Genomic DNA, 23,421 nt, shown 5'->3' with positions numbered 1-23,421 from the left:
GATACAGAACCGTGGTGTATTGAAGGAGTGGGAAGTGCGGTTGGACCTGTGACCTGTTGGTCCTTATCTTAATGAGTTCTAGACAGGTCTTTCTTATATAACAGCCCAATTTTTTAGTTAGAAAATTGTATTAAATTGGACCAATCTAGGGAGTTGGGCTAAAAGAACTGTTTAAATGAAAACATCCAGAAAACTGGGCCTGGTTCCCAGGAGTCTTACCTTGAGACTCTTTTTTACTCTCAGACCCTGAGTGTGCACACACTTTGGGGCAGTGTGGCCTTCCTTGCTTTTATTTTCAGGTGACCTTTGCACCTCTCAGTTAGCATTCTTATCTATCTAAAACCATCAAAATCGGTTTTGGACTATCCCTTCACTTTTGGAGCCCTGAATTCCTTAAGTATCCTGTCTTGAATATTTTAATATTTACACTTCTGTTTGTTTGTTTGTTTTGAGAGACAGTGTTTCTTTGCATAGCCTTGGCTATCCTGGAACTAGCTTTGTAGACCAGGCTGGCCTCAAACTAAGAGATCTGCCTGCCTCCACTTCCCCGCAGAATATTTGCATTTTTATCTATATTCTAAGACTACTCTCTTCATTACTAATATTCTGGTTTTGGAAACTAGTTCAAATTCTTGTATCTCTCTTTCACTGAATACACAGATCATTTATGTTCTTTTGACTTGTAGCCTGGAGACTAGCTTTCTGAATTATTAGCCGAGGCCTTCTTATTCCTTCACCATTGTGTTTATTGTCTCTGGGCCTATCTCTTCTTGACTGCCTGCAGTCTTCTTGAGCTGTTTCATCCACCACCTCAGATTGTTGTGTCTTCAAATGCTCTCTAAAGAGCCAGGCATGGTTTGGAATTAGCGCATCATAAATGCTTGCCGTGCTTCGCCCTTAAATCTATTTCAGTACTTCGGTTCTTCGGATTTACACTTTTGCATCATTAAAGATGCAAAAAAAAGTTAATTAAGGAAATTAATTAAAATGTGTAAATGACGAGGCATTTTGATGAGATTTTAATAGATTAATTTTTCTAAATGTTAATTCCCTAAAGACTTTTTTTTTATAGATTTATTTTATGTATATGAGTACACTGTAGCTGTCTTCAGGCACACCAGAAGAGGGCGTCAGACCTCATTACAGATTGTTGTGAGCCACCACATGGTTGCTGGGAATTGAACTCAGGACCTTTGGAAGAGCAGTCTGTGCTCTTAATTGCTGAGCCATCTCTCCATCCCTCCCTAAGATAATTTAAGGGAAAACAATTGTATTCACAAATGTAGTTGCTTACAGAGTTAGGAGTTTAGAAGTGGAATTGATGGGAAGAGCAAGCCGGAGGCTGGTGGCTAATTATGCAGGTGTGGTCTCCCCTGGCAATGGAAGCTGAGATAGAACATCAGGTGTCTGGTACCCAGCTGTTTAATCACTTGTTCAAAGACATTTTCCTAGGCTACCCTTAGATAGGAGTGAAATTATTTGGCATATAAGAGGGGAGGAAAGGCCAACTGTGTGTTGTGAATACAGAGTTCAGTTTTACTGGAAACCAAAAGAGGATTTATGGAGTTTTCTTTTGAGGGGATGAGCTGTGTCCACCACCACCCCTTTGCCCCCCACCCCTTTATGTGAAGTCTTGTGAATTACTTCAGTATCTCTTGTTTCCTTTTAGAATTCTGGCTGGTGCCTAAGGACTTTAACTAGATAGTATTGACTTTGGCTGTTATATAGATGTTGTTCACAAAGATAACAAAGGGGGGAAATGCCAATAGTGAACAGCTCAGTTAAAGTGTTGATGTGTTTTGCTTCAGGTTAGCTTTTTGCAGAAGAATGGGAGCCAGCTGAAGACATGGTGGGAGGGGCACGCAGGCTTTCTTCCCTATTGCTTTTTCCAGTGAATAGGAAAACTGATATTCTTTTCCGTGCCCTTCAGGCAAAGGTCATTTGGGGGAAGAGGGACTATCTGTGAACTATTAAATCAGTATGTGTGGGTGCTAGTGTGTGTACATGCCTGTTTGTGAACTTGTGTGCCACAGTGTGTGTGCAAGAGATCAGAGAAATAAGAATTCTGTTCCTTTACACAATGTTGACTGAAGTAGTTGCCTGGCTGAATGTGGGTGTGGCTGAATGTGGGTGTGGCTGAATGTGGGTGTGGCTTTGTTTATGTTCCGGTTCCATTTTAGGCAAACGGTTCATGTATTTTGAATTTGGTAGGAAGCAAAAGCACGCACACATGGCTTTTATTTATTGTTTTTTCTAGTATATGTTGCCAGTTGGTGAAATAATATCAAAGAATAGTATCTATCTAGAGTTTGCTGTGAATGCTTACAACAGTGATATCCAAATTACATTATAAAAAATGACATACATAATTTGTTAATCTTACCAGCAAGAGTAAGACCACTACCACAGTTGTGAGCCAAATTTGAAGGTTAAAAAAGGCAAAACTTGAAGTCCATCATATTTCCTATTCGGTCCAATCAGGGACAAGCATCCATCCTGACATATTTCCTTCCTGTGTACCTCCCACTCACCTCCAGTCAAACAGATAGTGCAAACAAACTTGTTTAGGGGCACAGAAACTTGTGGCTTGTTATTTTCCAAGAACCATAGCCCCCATCATTCTAAGTATTGTCTGTCCTTGGGCAAGTGGGGCTTACAGGCTAACTTTGGCTCTTATATGTCCTGTACCGGCATCGACTGGTCTATCTAAACTCCATCTCTACAGATGGTTTCTGTTACTTGCTAAAGAGCTTACTTACTGATCTGATGTACCAGCCAGGGTTTGAATGTAAGTGTTTTGAGTTCCTAATGGATGTGTGATCCCTGAGGGCCATAGTCGGCCTCCGTAGACACAGGTATGATGTATCCAAGGGAGCAAAGGATAGCCAGCAGGAGACACAAGCCAGGCAAGCTCCTTTGCCTTTTTTTTTATTTTTATTATTATTATTATTTTTTTTTTGATTTTTAATATTTTATTACATATTTTCCTCAATTACATTTCCAATGCTATCCCAAAAGTCCCCCATAGCGCCCCCCACTTCCCTACCCACCCATTCCCATTCTTTTGGCCCTGGCATTCCCCTATATTGGGGCATATAAAGTTTGCAAGTCCAATGGGCCTCTCTTTCCAGTGATGTCCGACTAGGCCATCTTTCGATACATATGCAGCTAGAGACAAGAGCTCCGAGGTTCTGGTTAGTACATCATGTTGTTCCAACAATAGGGTTGCAGATCCCTTTAGCTCCTTGGGTACTTTCTCTAGCTTCTCCATTGGGAGCCCTGTGATACATCCAATAGCTGACTGTGAACATCCACTCCTGTGTTTGCTAGGCCCCGGCATCGTCTCACAAGAGACAGCTATATTTGGGTCCTTTCAGCAAAATCTTGCTAGTGTATGCAATGGTGTCAGCGTTTAGAAGCTGATTATGGGATGGATCCCTGGATACGGCAGTCTCTAAATGGTCCATCCTTTCATCACAGCTACGAACTTTGTCTCTGTAACTCCTTCCCTGGGTGTTTTGTTCCCAATTCTAAGAAAGTGCACAGTGTCCACACTTTGGTCTTCATTCTTCTTGAGTTTCATGCGTTTATCAAATTGTATCTTATATCTTGGGTATCCTAAGTTTTGGGCTAATATCCACTTATCANTGAATACATATTGTGTGAGTTCTTTTGTGATTGTGTTATTTCACTCAAGATGATGCCCTCCAGGTCCATCCATTTGGCTAGGAATTTCATAAATTCATTCTTTTTAATAGCTGAGTAGTACTCCATTGTGTAAATGTACCATAATTTCTGTATCCATTCCTCTGTTGAGGGACATCTGGGTTCTTTCCAGCTTCTGGCTATTATAAATAGGGCTGCTATGAACATAGTGGAGCATGTGTCCTTTTTACCGGTTGGGACATCTTCTGGATATATGCCCAGGAGAGGTATTGCTGGATCCTCCGGTAGTACTATGTCCAATTTTCTGAGGAACCGCCAGACTGATTTCCAGAGTGGTTGTACAAGCTTGCAATCCCACCAACAATGGAGGAGTGTTCCTCTTTCTCCACATCCTCGCCAGCATCTGCTGTCACCTGAATTTTTGATCTTAGCCATTCTGACTGGTGTGAGGTGGAATCTCAGGGTTGTTTTGAGAAGCTTGAAGCAATCCCTCTAAAATCAGGGACTAGACAAGGCTGTCCACTTTCTCCATACCTATTCAACATTGTACTTGAAGTCCTAGCCAGAGCAATTCGACAACAAAAGGATATCAAAGGGATACAAATTGGAAAAGATGAAGTCAAAATATCACTTTTTGCAGATGATATGATAGTATATATAAGTGACCCTAAAAATTCCACCAGAGAACTCCTAAGCCTGATAAACAGCTTCGGTGAAGTAGCTGGATATAAAATTAACTCAAACAAATCAATGGCCTTTCTCTACACAAAGAATAAACAGGCTGAGAAAGAAATTAGGGAAACAACACCCTTCTCAATAGTCACAAATAATATAAAATATCTTGGCGTGACTCTAACTAAGGAAGTGAAAGATCTGTATGATAAAAACTTCAAGTCTCTGAAGAAAGAAATTATAGAAGATCTCAGAAGATGGAACTGCTTGTGGACGTTGTACATCGTGGTGCGCACTAGGCTCCGCACCACGATGTACAACGTCCACAAGCAGTCATCTGGAATAACAAAAAACCTAGGATAGCAAAAACTCTTCTCAAGGATAAAAGAACCTCTCGTGGAATCACCATGCCGGACCTAAAGCTNTACTACAGAGCAATTGTGATAAAAACTGCATGGTACTGGTATAGTGACAGACAAATAGACCAATGGAATAGAATTGAAGACCCAGAAATGAACCCACACACCTATGGTCACTTGATCTTCGACAAGGGAGCTAAAAACATCCAGTGGAAGAAAGACAGCATTTTCAACAAATGGTGCTGGCACAACTGGTTGTTAACATGTAGAAGAATGCGAATCGATCCATTCCTATCTCCTTGTACTAAGATCAAGTCTAAGTGGATCAAGGAACTTCACATAAAACCAGAGACACTGAAACTTATAGAGGAGAAAGTGGGGAAAAGCCTTGAAGATATGGGCACAGGGGAAAAATTCCTGAATAGAACAGTAATGGCTTGTGCTGTAAGATCGAGAATTGACAAGTGGGACCTCATGAAACTACAAAGCTTCTGCAAGGCTAAAGACACCATCAATAAGACAAAAAAACCACCAACAGATTGGGAAAGGATCTTCACCTATCCTAAATCAGATAAGGGACTAATATCCAATATATATAAAGAACTCAAGAAGGTGGACAGAAAGTCAAATAACCCCATTAAAAAATGGGGCTCAGAACTGAACAAAGAATTCTCACCTGAGGAATACCAAATGGCAGAGAAACACCTGAAAAAATGTTCAACATCCTTAATCATCAGGGAAATGCCTTTTTTTTTAATGGCCCAGGGGGAGTGGCCAGTGGTAAGAGGGTTTTGTCTTTTTTTCTTTTTTTTAACTAAACATTGCTATTCATAGAATACTTAGAAATGACATGGTATTTACTTAACTTGTTTCACATACATATGCTAAGTTAACCTCAACCTAAGGAGGAATATGCATTGCATAATTCATGGTGTTTGCCTTCCCTTTTGATTTTAGGACCTTCTTTCAGAGACGTGCTAGAGAGTGAGAAGGCAAACATGAGGGTAGCAGGTAAGATATTTATTTAATCTGGTGAAAGTAATTTTTTATTTCATGATCGATTTTATACCCTGTTTGCTCAATAATGACTAAAGGAGAGGATGCACGATTCATTAATTCTTTTGCATCTTTCATGTTTCTCCCTTTAACTTCCTTCCCTGGTGTGTGTGTGTGGGTGTGTGGGTGAAGTGAGGTGGGGGGAGGTTCTTGCTTTCTACTACAATCTGGTTTTTAGAAATCTTCTGGCCTCAGGTCCCATCATAGCTGTAATTTTGGAAAGTTAAGTGCCTGGCAGAAATAAACTAAATCATATTTAGCCTTTTCATTTTATGTAGTCAACAAGTCACTACTTGCACATTTAGTAGGTATAATATACATTTTTGTAGATTTGGCATATTGAAATCATGCCAAATATTAATACTTATTTTTAATGAGATAAGCGTATTTCCCTACTAGTCAATATAAAATACTCAGAGAATAGCTTTGAAAATTTGAGAATGACTTTTTCTTGCTAAGTTAAAGAAAAAGAAAAGAAAAGGAATTCTAAAATAGAACTTTCTCCTGTGTGAGGTTAAGTGTAATATACACGAAGAATTTAATTTCCTAAAATGTGGTTTTGCTTTGATTTTATTTATTTATTTATTTATTTGTCGAGTGTGAAGCCAGGACATTAAAGCAATATGAAGTAATGTGTTGTTTACATTGACAGTCATTGGTAGATGTCCATTGTATTAATGTAGGTATTGGTAAGCATCTTTAAAGGGTAGACCCCTAAATTCTCAGTTGGCCTTTTTCTACCTACAAGGGAAAACTGTTTCTCCTATGCTGCCTCCAGCCACAGCCCCTTACCAAAGCACCTTGCTCTGAGGAATTCTGCACAGCTACAGGAGAAAACAGGTTGTTTTTCCAACCTCAAGACAGTCTTATTCTTAATTGTCATTTTCTTACAAGCAAACCCAGTATTTGCCTAGAGTTGTTTATCAAAGGTGCCCAAAGTTGAGGCGGGTGGACAAACAGCAATTTTTAATTTCTTAGAGTTGTATAGAATCAAGCAAGCAGAGTTGATCAAATACCATGATTACTAAACCAAGTTAACTGAAGGTTGCTGCACATGCTTTTGTAAAACTTTGCTGTGAAGTTACAGAGTATCATTTCTAAGTAGTTATTCGCTTGTGGGGTAGGAAGACTCCAGAAACAAGAGCTTGTTTGTGTTCTAAAAAAACACGTCACACTCTTACTGTGTTTGCTCCGCATTTTGTTTCTGTTTGTTTTTAGGTTCCACGGGATGATTTGTAACCTCGGTCTCCTGAGGATTTTTAAATACCCTGTTCAAGTGTGATAACCAGAGCCAGTTCCTGTTTTGCACATAGTTCTAAATGCACTCAGTTAAACTAACTTCATCAGCTAGTTCTTGTTTCTTGGCCTAGGTCTGGGGGCCTTTGATAAGCTATCAGGACAGTTAGGAGTTCACTGCTTTGAACTAATTAATATCTTCTAAGTGAAAATTCTTTCTGGTTGCTTTGAGATGCTCATATAGCCTGCGATGTAATGATCTTTGGTTTATAAATGTGGGGACAGACTCAAAGCAGTGCTATCAGTGCCTGGAAAGAAGACAGAATGACACACTGAGTCAGGAATGAGAGTTGTGGTTGTGATATCTTAAGCCAAATCTAAGGCCAGCATTGAATGTTGGGACCAACCCTAGAGACTATTTTGTAGCATGCTCCTGGAGTCTACCACTGTAGAAACTGTGAGTGTCTCTGCTGCTTGCTTTTCTGTGTCTTGGAGCATCTCTTTCTTGTTCCAGACCAGTGTGAGGGAACCGGTCCTGCTCTAAGACTCAGTGCTGGGGCTGGAGAGATGGCTAGGAGCATTCGATGCTCTTGCTGCAAAGGAACAAGGTTCCGTTCCCAGCACCCATACAGTGACTCTGAACCGTCTGTAACTAGTTCAGGGAATCTGACGCCCTCTTCTGACTTCCCCGGGCACCAGGAATACACATTCACGTGTGTACATGCAGGCAGAAACACTGACATGTAAAGTAAGATAAGGAAATCTTAAAAATGAAACCACCCCCATTAATGTGACTCCAAGCAAGTTGGTCCTTGAACAGTGCAAGTTTCACCCATCTGCTTGAGGAGAGACAGTGAGGGCTTCTCCTCTGCTATAAATGCCCATGACTGCTAGAAAATAAGGTACAAGCCTAGCATGCTCTATTCATAGCTATACGGGAGGGGATGCTAGAAAACTCTCTGTACCTTCCTCCCAGTTTGGTTGTGAATCTAAAACTGCTCTAAAAGAACACGTGACCTAGTATGTGCTCACCTTCATCTAGCATCTGTCAACTTCACGCCCCACCTTACTTGGCAAAAACTGTGTGTGCCGTCTGCCGTAGCCATTCATCTGTTGAGCATATATGTGTTGGAAGCATGCTTTTGATGAGAAGGCAGGCCAAACCAAATGGAATTTTGCTTGCTCAGATATGAAACTATAGGCAGCTAGTAGGTGCTCTAAAAGGCAGGAAGCAGACTTTGGAGGGAGAATTGAGGTGGAGGAGAGAAGGATTAAGTAGGTGGTGAACCTACTCATTGCCTCATTATTCCTGAATTAATAGATATATTTTTTTAAGGCTTTGGGTTTTTTTTAAAATTTTTTTTCTATTTTATTTATTTATTTATTTATTTATTTGTTTAGAGCAATTTTAGATTCACAACCAAATTAGGAGGCAGGTACTGAGATTTTTTTTCTAGTATCGCCTCACGTATAGCTATGAATAGAGCATCTCTAAATAGTCCCGAGGAGGCTCTGGATGTGGCTGGCTTTCAGCATGGGCGGCCTTTCCAAACATCTTCGGTTCCTTCCTGCCCCTCCCCTCCTAGAATACAGACCATTCTTTTGGGTGTATGAAATTAGATCTATGTTTTGTTGTTTTTTGTTTTGGTTTTTTTGGTTTTTTTTTTTTAATTTTTTTCCTTACCCTCTGTGTTGACTTTGGCAGAAGACTGTGTCATTAAGTGTTAGAATGGGGTACTGTATAGGACACTAGGGTTTTGCAGGGAGGCTTGCCTTCTGAATCATATGCAGCCACTGGTTTATCTGTAGTCTTAGGGGATTTCTTCATCTCTGGGATTTTTTTTTTTTTCTCTTTAAGGTTAGATAACTGCAGACTTCATCTACCTCTTTCGCATCAATAGAGGTTAAACCTGAAAGATTAATATGAGCAACCAATTGAGATTGGTTAAGACACGAATAAATTAATACTGTTTCTGAATAAGCAGGCCCTGTCTCTGAAGTCCAGAGGTTGAGAGGGAAGCCACTCCCTTTTTACTTTGCACTTTGTGATTTGCTCCATAGTGGTTCTTAGGAGTACGAGATGATTCATAGTCAGCAGACGTGGCAGGGATGGTTGTTATAAGGTACTCTGACACCCTAAAGATACAAAGTCAAAAGCTGGGGAGCAGGCGCTCCTAGAGCTTATCACACAGCCAATGACTGTGATACCCAAGCCTGTCCTCCAGGCCGCAAGTCCTGTGTTGACCTAAGTATTAAGCAGGAGGGGGAAGGGAGTGTTTGCAGTTCCTCGTGGGGTTAGGTAGCTCTCCGGTTGGTGATAGGACAGTAAGCTTGCTACATATCATGTCAACTCTTTACTTCCTGTGTGTCCTGGCCGTGGTATCTCCAGAAAGGTTTTGTATCATCCCTGGAGAGCACTGCTCTTTAGGGATTGGAAAGGAGTAGTAGTCCTGTAGACTTGGCAGTGTTCTATTCACCAGGACTCCTGTAGTAAGCCAGCTGCTGATGGTAGATAAACTCCCTATCCCCCACGCCCCTCCTGCACCACACCAAATCCCCCTAGACAGGTGTCTCAGGTCTTCCATCTGGGAGTTGATTGGGAAAAATCCCTTGACTTGGTGGGTATCATCAGTAGAGTCGTTGTAACCCCAGTAACATTAAGATCTAGGGGATGACAATATAGAAGTCTATTCGCCTTCATGCTTTTGCCGGAATGTAGTATCTGCGTAGCAGAAGTGATGTTCGTTGGCTTATAAAACCATGCTGAGTTGCTTCTGCCTTTTCTCCAGGAGCCGCAAAGTTGGTGGTGGCCGTGGCAGTATTCTTACTGACCTTCTATGTTATTTCTCAAGTATTTGAAATTAAAATGGATGCAAGTTTAGGAAATCTATTTGGTAAGTTTCACACCCTTTAGTACTTTATTCCTTTTATTGTTTTGTATTTTATTTTAGTACAGACTTTATGCTTTTTGTAAAAATAAAAATTCTTTGACAATTTCATACATGTGTAAAATGTTTTGATTGTGAATACCCCATTGCATTGTTATCCCCTTCCCACTCCTGGTCCCCATCCAGTCCACACCCTCCTAGTTTCATGTCCTAGTTTTTTGCAGCCTCTTCAGTTTAGCGTTGCTCACACGAGCATAACTTTGGCTTGATTACTGGAGCACGGGCACCTAGCCCATGGCTACACCACTGAAGACAATGGCTCTCCCTCCTACGGTAGCAGTGATGATGTTCCAGTGACTTCTCAGGGACGGGTAGTATCTCACAGTTTCCGCCCCATCCGTGACTGAATGTTGTATGTCTGGTCTTCTGCAGGCAATCATGGATATCACAGCTGATGTGATTTCCTGAGTGCTGCAGACATGCTATGTCTCGGACCCAGCGCTTTTCAGCTTCCCACCCCTTTAAATTCTCTCTGCCTTCTCTTCTCCAAGGTTGCCTGAGCTTTCAGGGAGGATGGTACAGGTGTCCTGTATAGGATTGGGTCTCAACAGTCATAATCTTGTAGCATGTTGACTAGTTATGAGTTTCTTGAGTTAGCTGTCACCTACTGTAGAACAACTTCATTCTTTAAGAACAATTTATTATTTTATCTGTGTGGACAGGTTTTGTTTTGTTTTTTTGTTTTTGTTGTTGTTTTTTTTTTTGCCTGCATGCATGTCTGTGCACCATATACATGCCTGGTGCCATAAGAGGCCAGAAGACGGCATCAAATCCCCTAGAACTTGAGTTATAGGCAGTTGTGAGCTGATGTGTGGGTGCTGGGAATAGAACTTGGGTAATCTGGAATGGCAATTAGTTCTTTTAAGTACTGACCTACCTTCCAGCCCCAGAATCTTATTTTTTTAATTACTTAATTAACTAACTAACTACTTTATATCCTGATCAACTTTCTCTTCTCTCAGTTCTTTCCCTCCCTCCCCCATCCACTCCTCCTCTTTTTCTTTTCAAAAAAGAAGGGGAGACCTCCCACAGACATCAGCCAGCCTTTGCACATCAAGTCTCAGTGAGACCAGGAGCAGCTTCTTCTATCGAGGCTAGATGAGGCAGCCCAAGAGGGGAAAGGGTCCCAAAGGCAGGGTACAGAGTTAGAGACAGCCCCGGCTGCAGCTGTCAGGGGTCCCAGATGAAGACTAAGTTACACAACAATTGCATAGGTGTAGAGGGCCTAGGTCAGTCCTGTGCATGCTTGCTGGTTGGCTGTTGAGTCTCTGAGCCTCTACAGGCTGAGGTTAATTGATTCTGTAAGTTTTCATGTGGCATCTGACCCCTCTGGCTCCTCCACGCCTTCCTCCCCCTCTTCTGCAGGATTCCCTAAGCTCTACCTAATGTTTGGCAGTGGCTCTGCATCTGTTTCTATCAGCTGCTAGGAGAAGCCTCTCTGATGCTGGTTCTGCTGGGCTCCTGTCTGAAAGTCTAGCAGAGTATCATTAGCAGTGTCGGGGTGGGCTTTCTCTCAAGGCTCAAGGTGGACTAGTCATTGGCCATTTGGTCAATTTCAGCTCCTTCTTTACCCCAGCATATCTTGTAGGCAGGACAGATTGTAGGGGTAGAAGGTTTTATGCTTGGGTTGATGTCCAGATTCCTCCATTAGAAATCTTACCTGGCTGGGTGCGGTGGCGCACGCCTTTAATCCCAGCACTCAGGAGGCAGAGGCAGGCGGATTTCTGAGTTCGAGGCCAGCCTGGTCTACAGAGTGAGTCCCAGGACAGCCAGGGCTACACAGAGAAACCCTGTCTTGAAAAACCGGAAAAAAAAAAATCTTACCTGGTTACGGTAGATGGCTGGTTAAGGCTCCAAATCCCCCATTGCTAGGAGTCTTAGCTAGGGTCATCCTCATAGATTCCTGAGAGTTTCCATTGATAGGTTTTTAGCTCATCCTAGAGATGCCCCACCCCCACCCCGAATTGTCTCTCCCTCCATCCTCCTTTACCCAACTTGATCCCTCCTGTTCCCATCCCCACCCCTCACCCACCCCCAGTGTCTATTGTATTTCTCACGATCAATGGTATTAATGTGTTTTACTGTGTCCAAGTCCATACTCCCTTCCCCACCTTGTTGCTGAACTTTGGGTCTGAATTGTAGCATGCTTATCCTTTACGTTATAGCTAATACCCACTTATAAGTGAGTACATGCTATGCATGTCTTTCTGGGTCTGGGTTAACTCACTCAGGATGATCTTTTCTAGTTTCATCCATTTGCCTGCAAATTTCACAATGTCTTGTTTTTAATAGCTGAATAATACTCCATTGTGTAAATGAATCACATTTTTCTTTATCCATTCTTCAGTTGAGGGACATCTGTGTTGTTTGCAGCTTCTGCTATTGTGAATAAAGCTGCTGTGAACATAGTTAAAGACGTGTCCTTGTGGGATGGTGGGGCATCCCCGAGTGGTATAGCTGGGTCTTGAGGTAGAACTATTCTCAATTTTCTAAGAAACTGCCAAATTGATTTTCAGAGTGACTGAACAAGTTTGCACTTCCACTAGCAATGGAGGAATATTCCTTTTGATCTATTAGCCATTCTGACCAGGCTGTGATGGAATTTCAAAGTCATTTTGAATTGTATTCATTCATTCATTCATGGCTAAGGATGTTGAAAATTTCTTTAAGGCTTCTTAGTCATTAGCGATTCCTGTCAAGAATTCTCTGTTTAGATTTGTACTCCATTTTTTATTTGGTTTGTTGATAATCTAGTTTCTTGAGTTCTTTTTTTTTTTTTCTTAAAGATTTAACTATTTATTATAGGATTACACTGTAGCTGACTTCAGACACTCCAGAAGAGGAAGTCAGATTTCATTACAGATGGTTGTGAGCCACCATGTGGTTGCTGGGCATTGAACTTGGGACCTTTGGAAGAGCAGTCAGTGCTCTTAACCACTAAGCCATCTCTCCAGCCCCCTTGAGTTCTTTATATATTTAGGATATCAGTCCTCTGTCAAGTGTGAGGTTAGTAAAGATCTTTTTCCATTCTGTAGGTTGTCATTTTGTCCTGTGATGGTATCTTTTGCCTTATAGAAGCTTTTCAGCTTCTATAATAGGTCCCATATATTAATTGTTGATCTTAGTACCTAAGCTATTGCTGTTCTGTTCAGGAAGTTGTCTGCTGTGCCCATGCAATCCAGGATATTCCCCACTTTCCCTTCTATCAGGTTTAGCATATCTGGTTTTATTATGTTAAGGACTTTGATCCACTTGGACTTGAGTTTTGTGCAGGGTGGTAAATATGGGTCTATTTTCATTCTTCTACATGTACATATCCAGTTAGACCCACAACATTTGTTGAAGGTGCTTTCTCTTTTTTGACTGTATGATTTTGGCTTCTTCCTCAAAAATCAAGTGTGCATAAGTGTGTGGATTTATTTTTAGGTCTTCGGTTAGATTCCATTGATCAACTTGTCTGTTTTTATGTCAGTGCTATCTAGATTTTATTATTATTTCTTGGAATTACTGATTGTAATCAGAGATGGTGATACCTCCAGTTCTTTTATTGTACAGCATTGTTTTAGCTATCCTGGATGTTTTTGTTTTTCCATCTGAAGTTGAGTATTTTTCTTTTAGTGTTTAAAGAATTGTCTTGGAATTTTGATGGAGATTGCATTGAATTGGAAGATTTTGGAATATGGCCACTTTCACTATGTTAATCCTACCTATCTATGAGCACGGAGGGCTTTCTATCTTGTGATATCTTCTTCAGTTTCTTTCTTCAAAGACTTGAAGTTCTGGTCATATAGGTCTTTCACTTGCTTGGTTAGAGTTAACACCAAAGTATTTTATATTACTTGTGGCTATTGTGAAGGGTGCTGTTTTGCTAATTTCTTTCACAACTGCTTATCACTTGTATTGAGGGGGGCTATTGATCTTTTTGAATTAATTTCGTATCCAGCCACTTCACTGAGTGTTTTTTATGAGCTGTTGAAGTTTCCTCATAGAATTTTTGGGGTCACTTATGTATACTGTCATATCATTTGCAAATAGCAATACTTTGACTTCTTTCTTCCTTTTCCGATCTGTATTCCCTGATCTCCTTTAGTTGTCTTACTGGTCTAGCTAACACTTCAACTACTATATTGAAGAGACACAGAGAGAATAGACAGCCTTGTCTTGTCCCTGTTTGTAGTGGAATTGCTTCAAGTTTGTCTCCATTTAATTTGATGTTGGCTAGGTATGTGCCTTGTGTCCCTGTTTTATTCTTAGCATGACTGCCCAAAGTGTAAGTTCCCAGCATGGGCTTACTAATGCTTTGTCTGTCTAGAAAAGAATTATTATCTGGGTGAATGTCATTCAGTCCAGTAGTCTAAAAACCAAAAACTAAGAATAAAAACATAAATATCTAAGCAATCGATTTTTGTTTTTGTTTGATATTTTAAACATATTTAAAGACTATTTTCTACATGATGAGAAACATTAATCATGGCTCTGGAGTGCTCCCTGTAGAAAAGACAACGCTGCTATGTTGAAATTGTTTCTTCATTTGAGTTAACTGCTTGAAAATAGACCCAAATCTAGTTGGTATAAGGGTCAGAGAAATGGATCGTAAGGGTTGGTCCTTAATATTATTCTTTCTTTTCTCCAGTGATTTTCATTTCTAGCCCACATCTTTAGTGTTTTTATGTTGCAAATGTACCCATACAAGGTCCTTTAACTCAGATTACAGTTTCAGTGCTAAGGGTCCATCCCAGAGCCTTGCACATGCTAGGCAAGTTTTCTGCTAGTGGTGTACATCCTTAACTCAGTAGTTTACAAAACCCTCAACAACATGGAAACCAGGTGTATTTAATGCTATTTTATACAGTTCTATATCTTCTTGGTTTTCAGATTTTCCTACTCTAGAAGTGTACTCTGGTTTTCCTATGGCACTGCAGGCCATTTCAGAATTTACTGTGTAGCCTTGGTGGTCCTTCAGCCTCCCCCACTCCCCAAGTGCAAGGATTACAAGTGTGCACCACCACTGTGCCCACTGTACAGTTCTCTCTCTTCTGAGTCATTGCAAGTCCAATCCAGGGCTTTGTATATACCAGACAAGGGCTGTGCTATTGACCCACATCCACTCTTAACACTTACTTCACTTCCTCTTGTATCTAAAGATTCTGCTACACACCAGCACTTAGCCTCTTGTGTCAATACTCTTCAGAGCATCATGGTAACTCAGTATCTGGGGTGTGGCTCGAGATTCTGCCTTTCCAGTTAGAATGAGCCCATGTCTAGTGCTTTAGCTAGAACACTTGTCTCTCCTAATTTTCATTCTGGTGTTTCATATTGCTAGGGACCTTCTTATCGTGTATGTTTTACCTGTTTGATTTTGGCACTGTTTAGAGCAGGTATTTGCTTGAATCTTGTAACTGTAGTGCCTTTTATCTATATTGGATGTCAGTCTACATTGAACTGGTGCAAATATTAATTGTGGGGTTTGCTTTATTTCTTGTTTCAAATATATTAGCTCTCATAACCATTTATTTAGCACCTAACTTAATTTAGCAAATGTCATTGGGTTGAATCTATATACGTTGGTTTCTGAAACCTGGTGTCTAGTTACCCATAGTGGTCACTACAGTTCCGTCATCATCGGTGAGCTCCCTTTCTGCTGTCCTTTGTGATAACGTAATAGCTTGAACCGATCACCTTTTCCTTTTTATTGGAAGTAGAGCATTTTCTACTGTATATATTTCTACAATATATATCCTCATTACAGTTTCCCCTCCCTCTACTCCTTCCAGTTCCTCCTTTCCACTCTTCCCATCTGGATCCACCCACCCCATTTCTGTTTTGCATTTGAAAAGAACAGGCTTCTAAAAGATAGCAACCAAACCTGACAAAATAAAATATAGTAAGATAAAACAAAAGTCATCATATTGAAGTTGAACAAGACAAACGAAGAAAAGGAAAAGAACCCAAACTTTATTTGTTTGTTCCTTTTCTTGAGACAGAATTTCCTCTATGTAGCCCTGGCTGTCCTGGAACTCACTCTGTAGACCAGGCTGGCCTTGAACTCAGAGATCTGCCTCCCTCTGCCTCCCAAGTGCTGGCATTAAAGATGTGCACTCACTAAACCTAGCTCATTGTCTCAAGCTCTTTATATCATAGTGTTTCAGAAAAATAAAACAGACATTTCCAGACAGGAAGAATGAAAAATTTACCCACAGTTAATAATTGAAATTACCAAGATAGATTGTGATGTAAAAGAATAAAATAAAAATTAAAAGGCAAAAGGCAAAGAACCACAACAAGTAAAAGATATAATCTCCTAAATGAAGTATTTTGGCATGGGGATGTAGCTCAATGCTAAGTGCAAGAATACCTTGCTTAGCATATCTAGATTTAGTCCCCAGCATGTCCCACTCCCAAATACACAAACACTAGTTTTTTAAAATAAGACTTAATCTTGAAGGAATTAGCAAGTCACGCTCCATTTGTAAAAATAATACCCAGAGACCCTGGATACCCTTGACTTAGAATTCCACCCATTCACAGGCTGGACAGGGACTTGTACAGTCTGTGAGTCATGTTCCTGGCCCTGATTTAATGCAGGGTTAGTTTTCAGCATGGACGTTTAACTAGCACAGAACTGAACAAAGTCCAGGTTACCTCTGCAGATATTGCTGCAGTGAATTTGTGGACGTAATTATTTTTAGCCTTCTATATCTAAGCCATTGGTAAGTACAATATGTATGGGTTAGTTAAGACGGTATTAAAAGCTTAGGTACAACTTAGTTCTAATCCTATAGTCTGACTTAATTGAAGGACATCCATGGAAGTCTGATGAAATCAGGCAGGGTGTGTCCATCTCTTGATATATTATCTAAAAGAAATGAAAGACTGGGGTTATCACCTAGAGTCAGAAGTAAAGCATGCAGGTGAAGAGGGGCTGTTGCCTTCCAGGCTGGGCTTGCACCTGACACTTTAGCAATGCCCCGTATTCATGAAAATTAGGTCATCTGCTTGCCTGCAGGTTTACCTTCTCATAATTGCAGCCCTGGGGACAATCTTTCGGTTTTGATGGGTTTTGGATACAAGTAAACTAACCTTGTCTCGAAGTGCTTCTTGAGAATTTCTTTGCCTTCAAGCCTCTGATCAGCTAACACATGTTCCACGGAGGGCTATTTTCCCTGAAGCTCGATGACTCACAAACAGATTTCCAGGCCATTGTCTTTAACTAAGTAGCAATTACAGATTTGGCATCTGAAATGTAACCAGCAAAATGATCTGATTGTTTTCGAATTTTTAGACATTTATTTTTACTGTTTATGTATGTGGGTGTTTTGCCCACATGTACGTCGTCTCTGCAGTACTCTTGTACGTGGTACCTGAGGATATGGTGAGCCTCCAGGTGGGTGCTGGCAGTGGAACCCGGGTCCTTTGCAACAAAAGTGCTCATAACCACTAAGCCAGCTCCCCAGTCCTAGAGTTACTCTGCCCTTCCTTCTCTGAGGCTACTTTAAAAAAAAAAAAAAAAAAAAGTCACCACATCTCATTTTCTGGAAGAGTTACTCTAAAGGTCCCCACCCTGCCATTGTGCTCCGGGACTGACTGGTGATCTGTCTGTACATCGTCACCCTTTAGAAGTGAGTGGTGCAGCCAGCCTGGGTACTCCATGAGATGATTTCCACATCTGCTTGGGACCAGCAGAATTGCTCAGCAGGGAAACAATGCTTGTCACCAAGCCTGACTTCTTGAGTTCAATTCCTAGGACCCACACGGTAGAAGGAGAGAACTGGCTCTTGTAAGTTGTCCTCTGAGATTTCCACGTGTGTACCTTGGCATGCCCGTATCCACACATATACAACATATGCATACACATTACGTGGTATGCATACACCTCAATAAGTAAATGTAATGAGAAATTAAAAATACACTAAAATATAGAAGCTAGCTCCACCAATCACAATTATGACCTAAAACAAACACACGAGTTAACCGCTCTGTCCTCTGTTTCCTTATCTCTGAAACTTGATGACCACGTCAGTAACCACCCAGAAGTACTTGACAGAGCTAGCACATAGGAACGAGTGGTAGTGCTTTAGCTCTGGTCCGAACTTCCTCTTCCATACACTATTACCATACGATCAGATGACCTGCCATCTAATTAGCCCAGCACGGGTCAGGGAGAGTGGAATTCCTGATTTTAACAGTGCTCCTTTCTAGAAATGTAAACACCTGAGTCTGGTGATACATTCTTTTCTTTAACTAATTAATTAGTTAATTAATTATGTTTGGTTTGTATTTTTTAGAGAAAAGGTTTCTCTGTGTAGCTCTGGCTATCCAGTCTGTAGACCCGGCTGGCCTCAAACTCAGCTCTACCTGTCTCTGCCTCCTGAGGGCTGAGATTAAAGGCGTGTGCCACCTTCACCCAGCTAATTGCTTTTTTTGTTAATTGTGTTTATTAGTGTGGTGTGTGTGTGTGTATGTGTAAACATATTTGTGTATGCGTGTTGGTACACGTGTTCATGGCGCTTGAGTGGAGGTCAGAGGACCACCTGGGAGAGTCAGGTCTCTCCTTCCAGCGTCTAGATCCTGGGAACACCCGGCTTGGTGTCAAGCCTGCTGCTACCCATTGCACCTTCACATCTTTTTTCTTCTTAAAGACAGACTGAGGTTGAGCGTGTCTAGCCTGCACATTGCTAACTTTGTTCTGGGGGTTAGTTTTCTCATTCGAAAGAGTGAAAGCATCGGATCTAATCTCTGTAATTATACCAGGAAAAGGAAAGAGTGAGCTAGGGAAACCGTAGCACCTGCGTGTGTGCTTGCTCCACTCCTTTTACCCCTCCCCCTTTTCTGCTTGTTATTTGCTTGTCCGTGGCCGTCTTTCCTTGGGAATCATTTCTGTGCCTGGGTTATGGAGTTGGGGAGGCTGTTGTGCTGTGTCCAGGGCATTACTCTTTCCCTGCATTACAGCTGTGTGACTTTAGTGGTGTATAATATTCTCCTAAGTGTTCTCCTGAGAGTTCAAGCCGGTGACTTGGTTTCTTCTCTTTAAATACCTCGACACTCCCTTTCAGCTTTAACTTTCCGTTCTATCATTTGAATAGTAGACTTGCAGGAAACTCACAGTTATCAAAAATAGTCCAGAAGTAAAAACTTAAGTGTCTATTTATAGTCAGACAGCTGGCCAGCTTATTTCACCGTGTACTAATTTGCCAAAGCAGGAGCCAGCTGCCCACAGTACTTTGATGCTCCTTGTCCACATTTCTTGGACTGGGATCAGACACTGGCGTGTTACAGTGCACCAAGCGTAACTGTGAAGGAGGACAGTTGAGACCCACTGTGGGGGCTAAGAGCTGACCTTTGCCCTTCCTTGAACTGATGAAATAAACTCTTAGTAACAGCATTAATATCATTTATGCCAACCAGTACACTTTTGTTCTGAGAAATTCAGGTTCCCCAACATTTACCTCTTGGACGTCCAAAGCCTTGCAACCCTTTCGCCCCTCCCCCCATGGTTTATGAACATTCTCCAGGGCTGTGTGGGTACCCAGCACTGGCCAGCAGAGGCAGCGGTGGCAGCAGAAGCAGCATCATTTAAACATTATCATGTTCACCAACACACACTGTAGTCTTTTAAAAGATATATTTTCAGGCTAACTTTTTGAGTAGGATCCAAATTTGCAGTAAATAATCAAATAGAATGTTTAAAATGATATTTCAGTAATAAAACACAGCTCTCCAGGATTTCGACACACACTTGCCCATAATGAATTACATAGTGGGCAGGTACCGCTTCTCTGAACTGATATTGTAATGTAGATGCGCAGTCATTCACACACACATTGCCTAGGCTTATTAGAAGCTTTAATATGTTGAAAGTAGGTCATTGCCAATGGGCCTGTGCTTTCTAATAGTCTTAACTGTTTCTCTCCTTAGCTCGATCCGCGCTGGACTCAGCCATTCGTCGTAAGTCTCTCATCTTGGTGTTTTATAAGTACTTTATCCTGTGTGTTCATTGGGAAGCTTTTATCCAAGGAGTGTGGATAAAAGTTGTGAACAAACCCTGAAGGAGACAAGTTGTGTTGGATGCCTAGTGTCAGAGGCTCTTCATTCCCACTGGGCGTTTGCTCTTCACTTGGGTTCTGACCCATGGCGTAAGCACAGACGATGTTTATCGAATAGAGGAGTCTGCTGCCGCTGATACCTGGATGGATGGAAGGACCAAGCTTTCACTGATCCTGGCTTTGGACTAGACAATGCAAAGGAGCCAATTAAAAAGCCTCAGGCACCCTGAAATTTAACTTCCAGAATGATTAAATAAAATCTGCATTGCTGAGCAAGATCATATGGCATGATCCATTTCTGTCAGGTTAGCTCATTCCTCAGGAGGGTCTGAATTGTGCCCTTGAGCCTTTTTATATCGGAAGCTTTGCCTTTCTTCTTGTTCTTTTGATACTCTTAGAGAAAAACATTCTGACAGATTTTGAAAGTTTTCATTTATTTATAGTTTATTAAAGAATGTGTGTCTTGCCTTTTTAATTAATTTTTAAAGTATGTATGGTGTACAGCCTGCATGTATGTATGCTCACCACATGTGTTCCTGATACTCAGCGATGCTGGAGAAGGCATCTGATTCTTTGGAACTAGAATTACAGATGGTTGATTATGTGGCTGCTGGGAGTTTAACCTGGGTGCTCTGGAAAAGCAGCCAGTACTCTTAATCGCTGAACCCCTGCCTCTAGCCCCTAACTAGGTATACCTTAATGTCTTATATATGTGTTTTTGTATACATAGTTTGAGATCTAAGACTATCTGAAATCTTAATTAATTTGTTTTCTAAAGAATCTCCAACGTATTTCTGTTCTCCCCAAAGCTACGAAACCTCCGAGGTACAAGTGTGGGATCTCAAAAGCGTGCCCAGAGAAGCATTTTGCTTTTAAGATGGCTAGTGGAGCAGCCAATGTCGTGGGACCCAAGATCTGCCTGGAGGACAATGTGTGAGTATGGGATGGCTCGGAGCTCGAAGGTCGTGGATTGAGTGACAGTCTGCGGACTTGAGGGTCATGGCGTTCTGAAATGCTTTTGCTAACAGACAGTAATTCTGGTTATCATAGTATGATTTTTTTTCTCCCCTGTACATTAAAGAGAGTGACCAAGAGACCTGCATTTATCTGACTTTGTGTAGGATGCAGGTGGCTGTTTCATTTGCTGCTTAAGTATGAGGAAAAAAAAATTAACTCATCTAAAATCATTAAAATAAAAACATTTCTCTAGTTGGTATAGTTCAAGTGTTCAGTGTCTCCGCCACACGGCTGTTGACCACACATCCCATATAGAAAACATATGTGTCAGAGCAAAGTCCCATTGACAGCTCTTCCCAGAGCAATGCATGCCTCACGTCCTAGGCCAGATGCTTGGGTGGCGCTGCTTGCTGAGGTGTGACGTGACCTGGAGGTCAAGCCCCTTGCGCTCACACGGCTCTGGGATGAGCTGAGCGACTCTGGGGTTACAGTGCTCTCTACACCGATGCTCATTGGCTTGTCATCATGCCTTGTCGGCTGTCACAAGTTCCTGCCTCTGACATTGCAAAGCCTGCTTTTAGCTGTTCTTCATCCGATCGCCCAGAAAACTTAGGGACATGACCTCATTGACATTAGTGTAAAATAATAGATAGATATGACATCAGGCTGGGTAGGCTAAAGCTGGTGTACAGCTAAACAGGACAGTGCGGACTTTTTCTCCCAGCTCTTTATGAATTTTAGGTAGAGCTTTTAAATTAAAATTTCAGTGAACTATGAAAGAATTGGCCTCATGCAAAACACTTTCTTGGAAAATTGATGCTTATAAGCTCTGCTCATTTTCCCCGAGTGCTAACGGGCAGCCACCGTCAGTTACGCTCTGACTTTTCAGTACCCCAGATCTGTTTAATGACACAGCAGAGTGTGCAAGTTTTGGACGTTTCTGGGTCTTCAGACACACTCCCCTTTGTCTCACTAAAGAGTCCAAGTTTGAGTGTAAATAAGAGGAGGAAAGTTCTCTTGGAATACCTCGCCCACAGACAGTCACCTCTTTGAAGCCCAGAGTTTAGTGCAAGGAGAACATTAAACCCTTTCCCAAAGCCAGTTTTCCAACCGCAGCTACATAGGTCAGAAGACAAATGTTTATTGACAGTAGGGCTTAGTAGAAGTGTACCGGGCTGGCAGCCAGATCTTTTGGTTCTAGCCCGGTGGGCATGTCATGTAGGGTTTGTACTCTGTTGTAGTTTGCCCAACCAAAAGATTGAGGCCGTCCACTAATCAGCTGCATTTCAAGAATCATTCTGCCATTCCCACGAGAGATTAATAATTGATGGAATGTTACAGCTAGAGCTCAGGTCATGAAGCTGCGCCTTGGAGAAGGGCTTTGTAATTGGCCAAGGATCTCTAGTGGGGAGACTGCAGGGACCAGATCTTAGCCTAGTCCTTTTTCTGATAGAATTATTTCTGTATTGAAAACTTACAAGGTTTTTAAACAATGCTAACGTACAGAGACTGCTTGCCCTGGCGGCCATTCATTCGCCAGGTGTTGGTTGAGTGTGTTTTCCCCTGTCGTGGGATGTACAGTCTAGCAGTGGTGACAGATACCTAAAAAGGAATTGCAACTAAGTGGTTGTCAGCCAGGACCCCAGCTGTGTAGGCAGTGAGGCGCTTACTTGTGAGAGTGAGTAAGGTAGAGTCTAATTTGAGATTGTCATTGAGGTGAAAGGACCTAACTTTAGATTCTAAGATACTGAGTGCGGTCGGAGAAGCTTGGGATCAGGGGACGACCCGAGGCAGGACAGACATTTCTGAACACCCCAGATGGGAGGCACATTTCCACAGGCCATAAGGAAGGAAAGTTCTAGAAGTGAGTGGGTCAGGCCACACACAAATGAACCTCTGATCGGTACAGGTCAAGGGTTGAGATAATTTTATAAGAGTGTTGCGCAAGTTTTCAGACTCTTGACTGTGCTAACGATCTCAGTTGTATTGAAAAAAAATGAATTTCATAGCTATATAAGATGACTCACCTGGTGGAACAAAGAGCAATGGAAAGCCACGGCTAGTGGAGCCAGCTGTTAGACAGGGCATCCCTAATCATCCCATTTTTTTTTTTTTGCCTGTTTCTCTACAAATACATAATTAATATGTATGTCCCTGTAGCTGTTCTGCGTACAGGAATTCACTGTAGAGACGAGTACTCTAGATTGCTGTCTGGCAGAGCTAATTGCTATGTTTGTTATTTGTCATAGCTGTGGAGGTGCCAACTGCAGACCCTGCCTGGGCTCTGCTCATTTCTAGTGCTCAGGCAAGCTGCCCCCCAAGATGCTTAAAGTAGCCATAGCTGGTGGCAGGTATATGAGGTAAAACTGCTCAAACTATGATTTGAAAGTGTATAGTGTTTATGCCTTTCCCTTAAGGTTCATTCATTCTTTCTTTCTTTCTTTTTATTTATTTATTTATTTATTGTTTTGTTTTAAGGCGTTT

At 41.5% G+C, this 23,421-nt stretch overlaps 1 protein-coding gene across 1 annotated transcript in view; it reads left to right on the top strand.

Moving 5' to 3' along the window:
* Fam3c (family with sequence similarity 3 member C) overlaps positions 1-23,421 on the top strand; it is a 53,364-nt gene that overhangs the window by 11,266 nt on the left and 18,677 nt on the right. The window contains exons 3-6 of the mRNA XM_029478621.1: positions 5,655-5,708; positions 9,779-9,883; positions 19,853-19,882; positions 20,790-20,913. Coding sequence (XP_029334481.1) covers positions 5,655-5,708; positions 9,779-9,883; positions 19,853-19,882; positions 20,790-20,913 — 313 coding nt within the window. The remainder of the gene's footprint in view (positions 1-5,654; positions 5,709-9,778; positions 9,884-19,852; positions 19,883-20,789; positions 20,914-23,421) is intronic.

The sequence above is a fragment of the Mus caroli genome, chromosome 6 (assembly GCF_900094665.2).
Source record: "Mus caroli chromosome 6, CAROLI_EIJ_v1.1, whole genome shotgun sequence".
Classification (NCBI taxonomy): Eukaryota; Metazoa; Chordata; class Mammalia; order Rodentia; family Muridae; genus Mus; species Mus caroli.
This window is presented reverse-complemented; position numbering and strand designations above follow the sequence as displayed.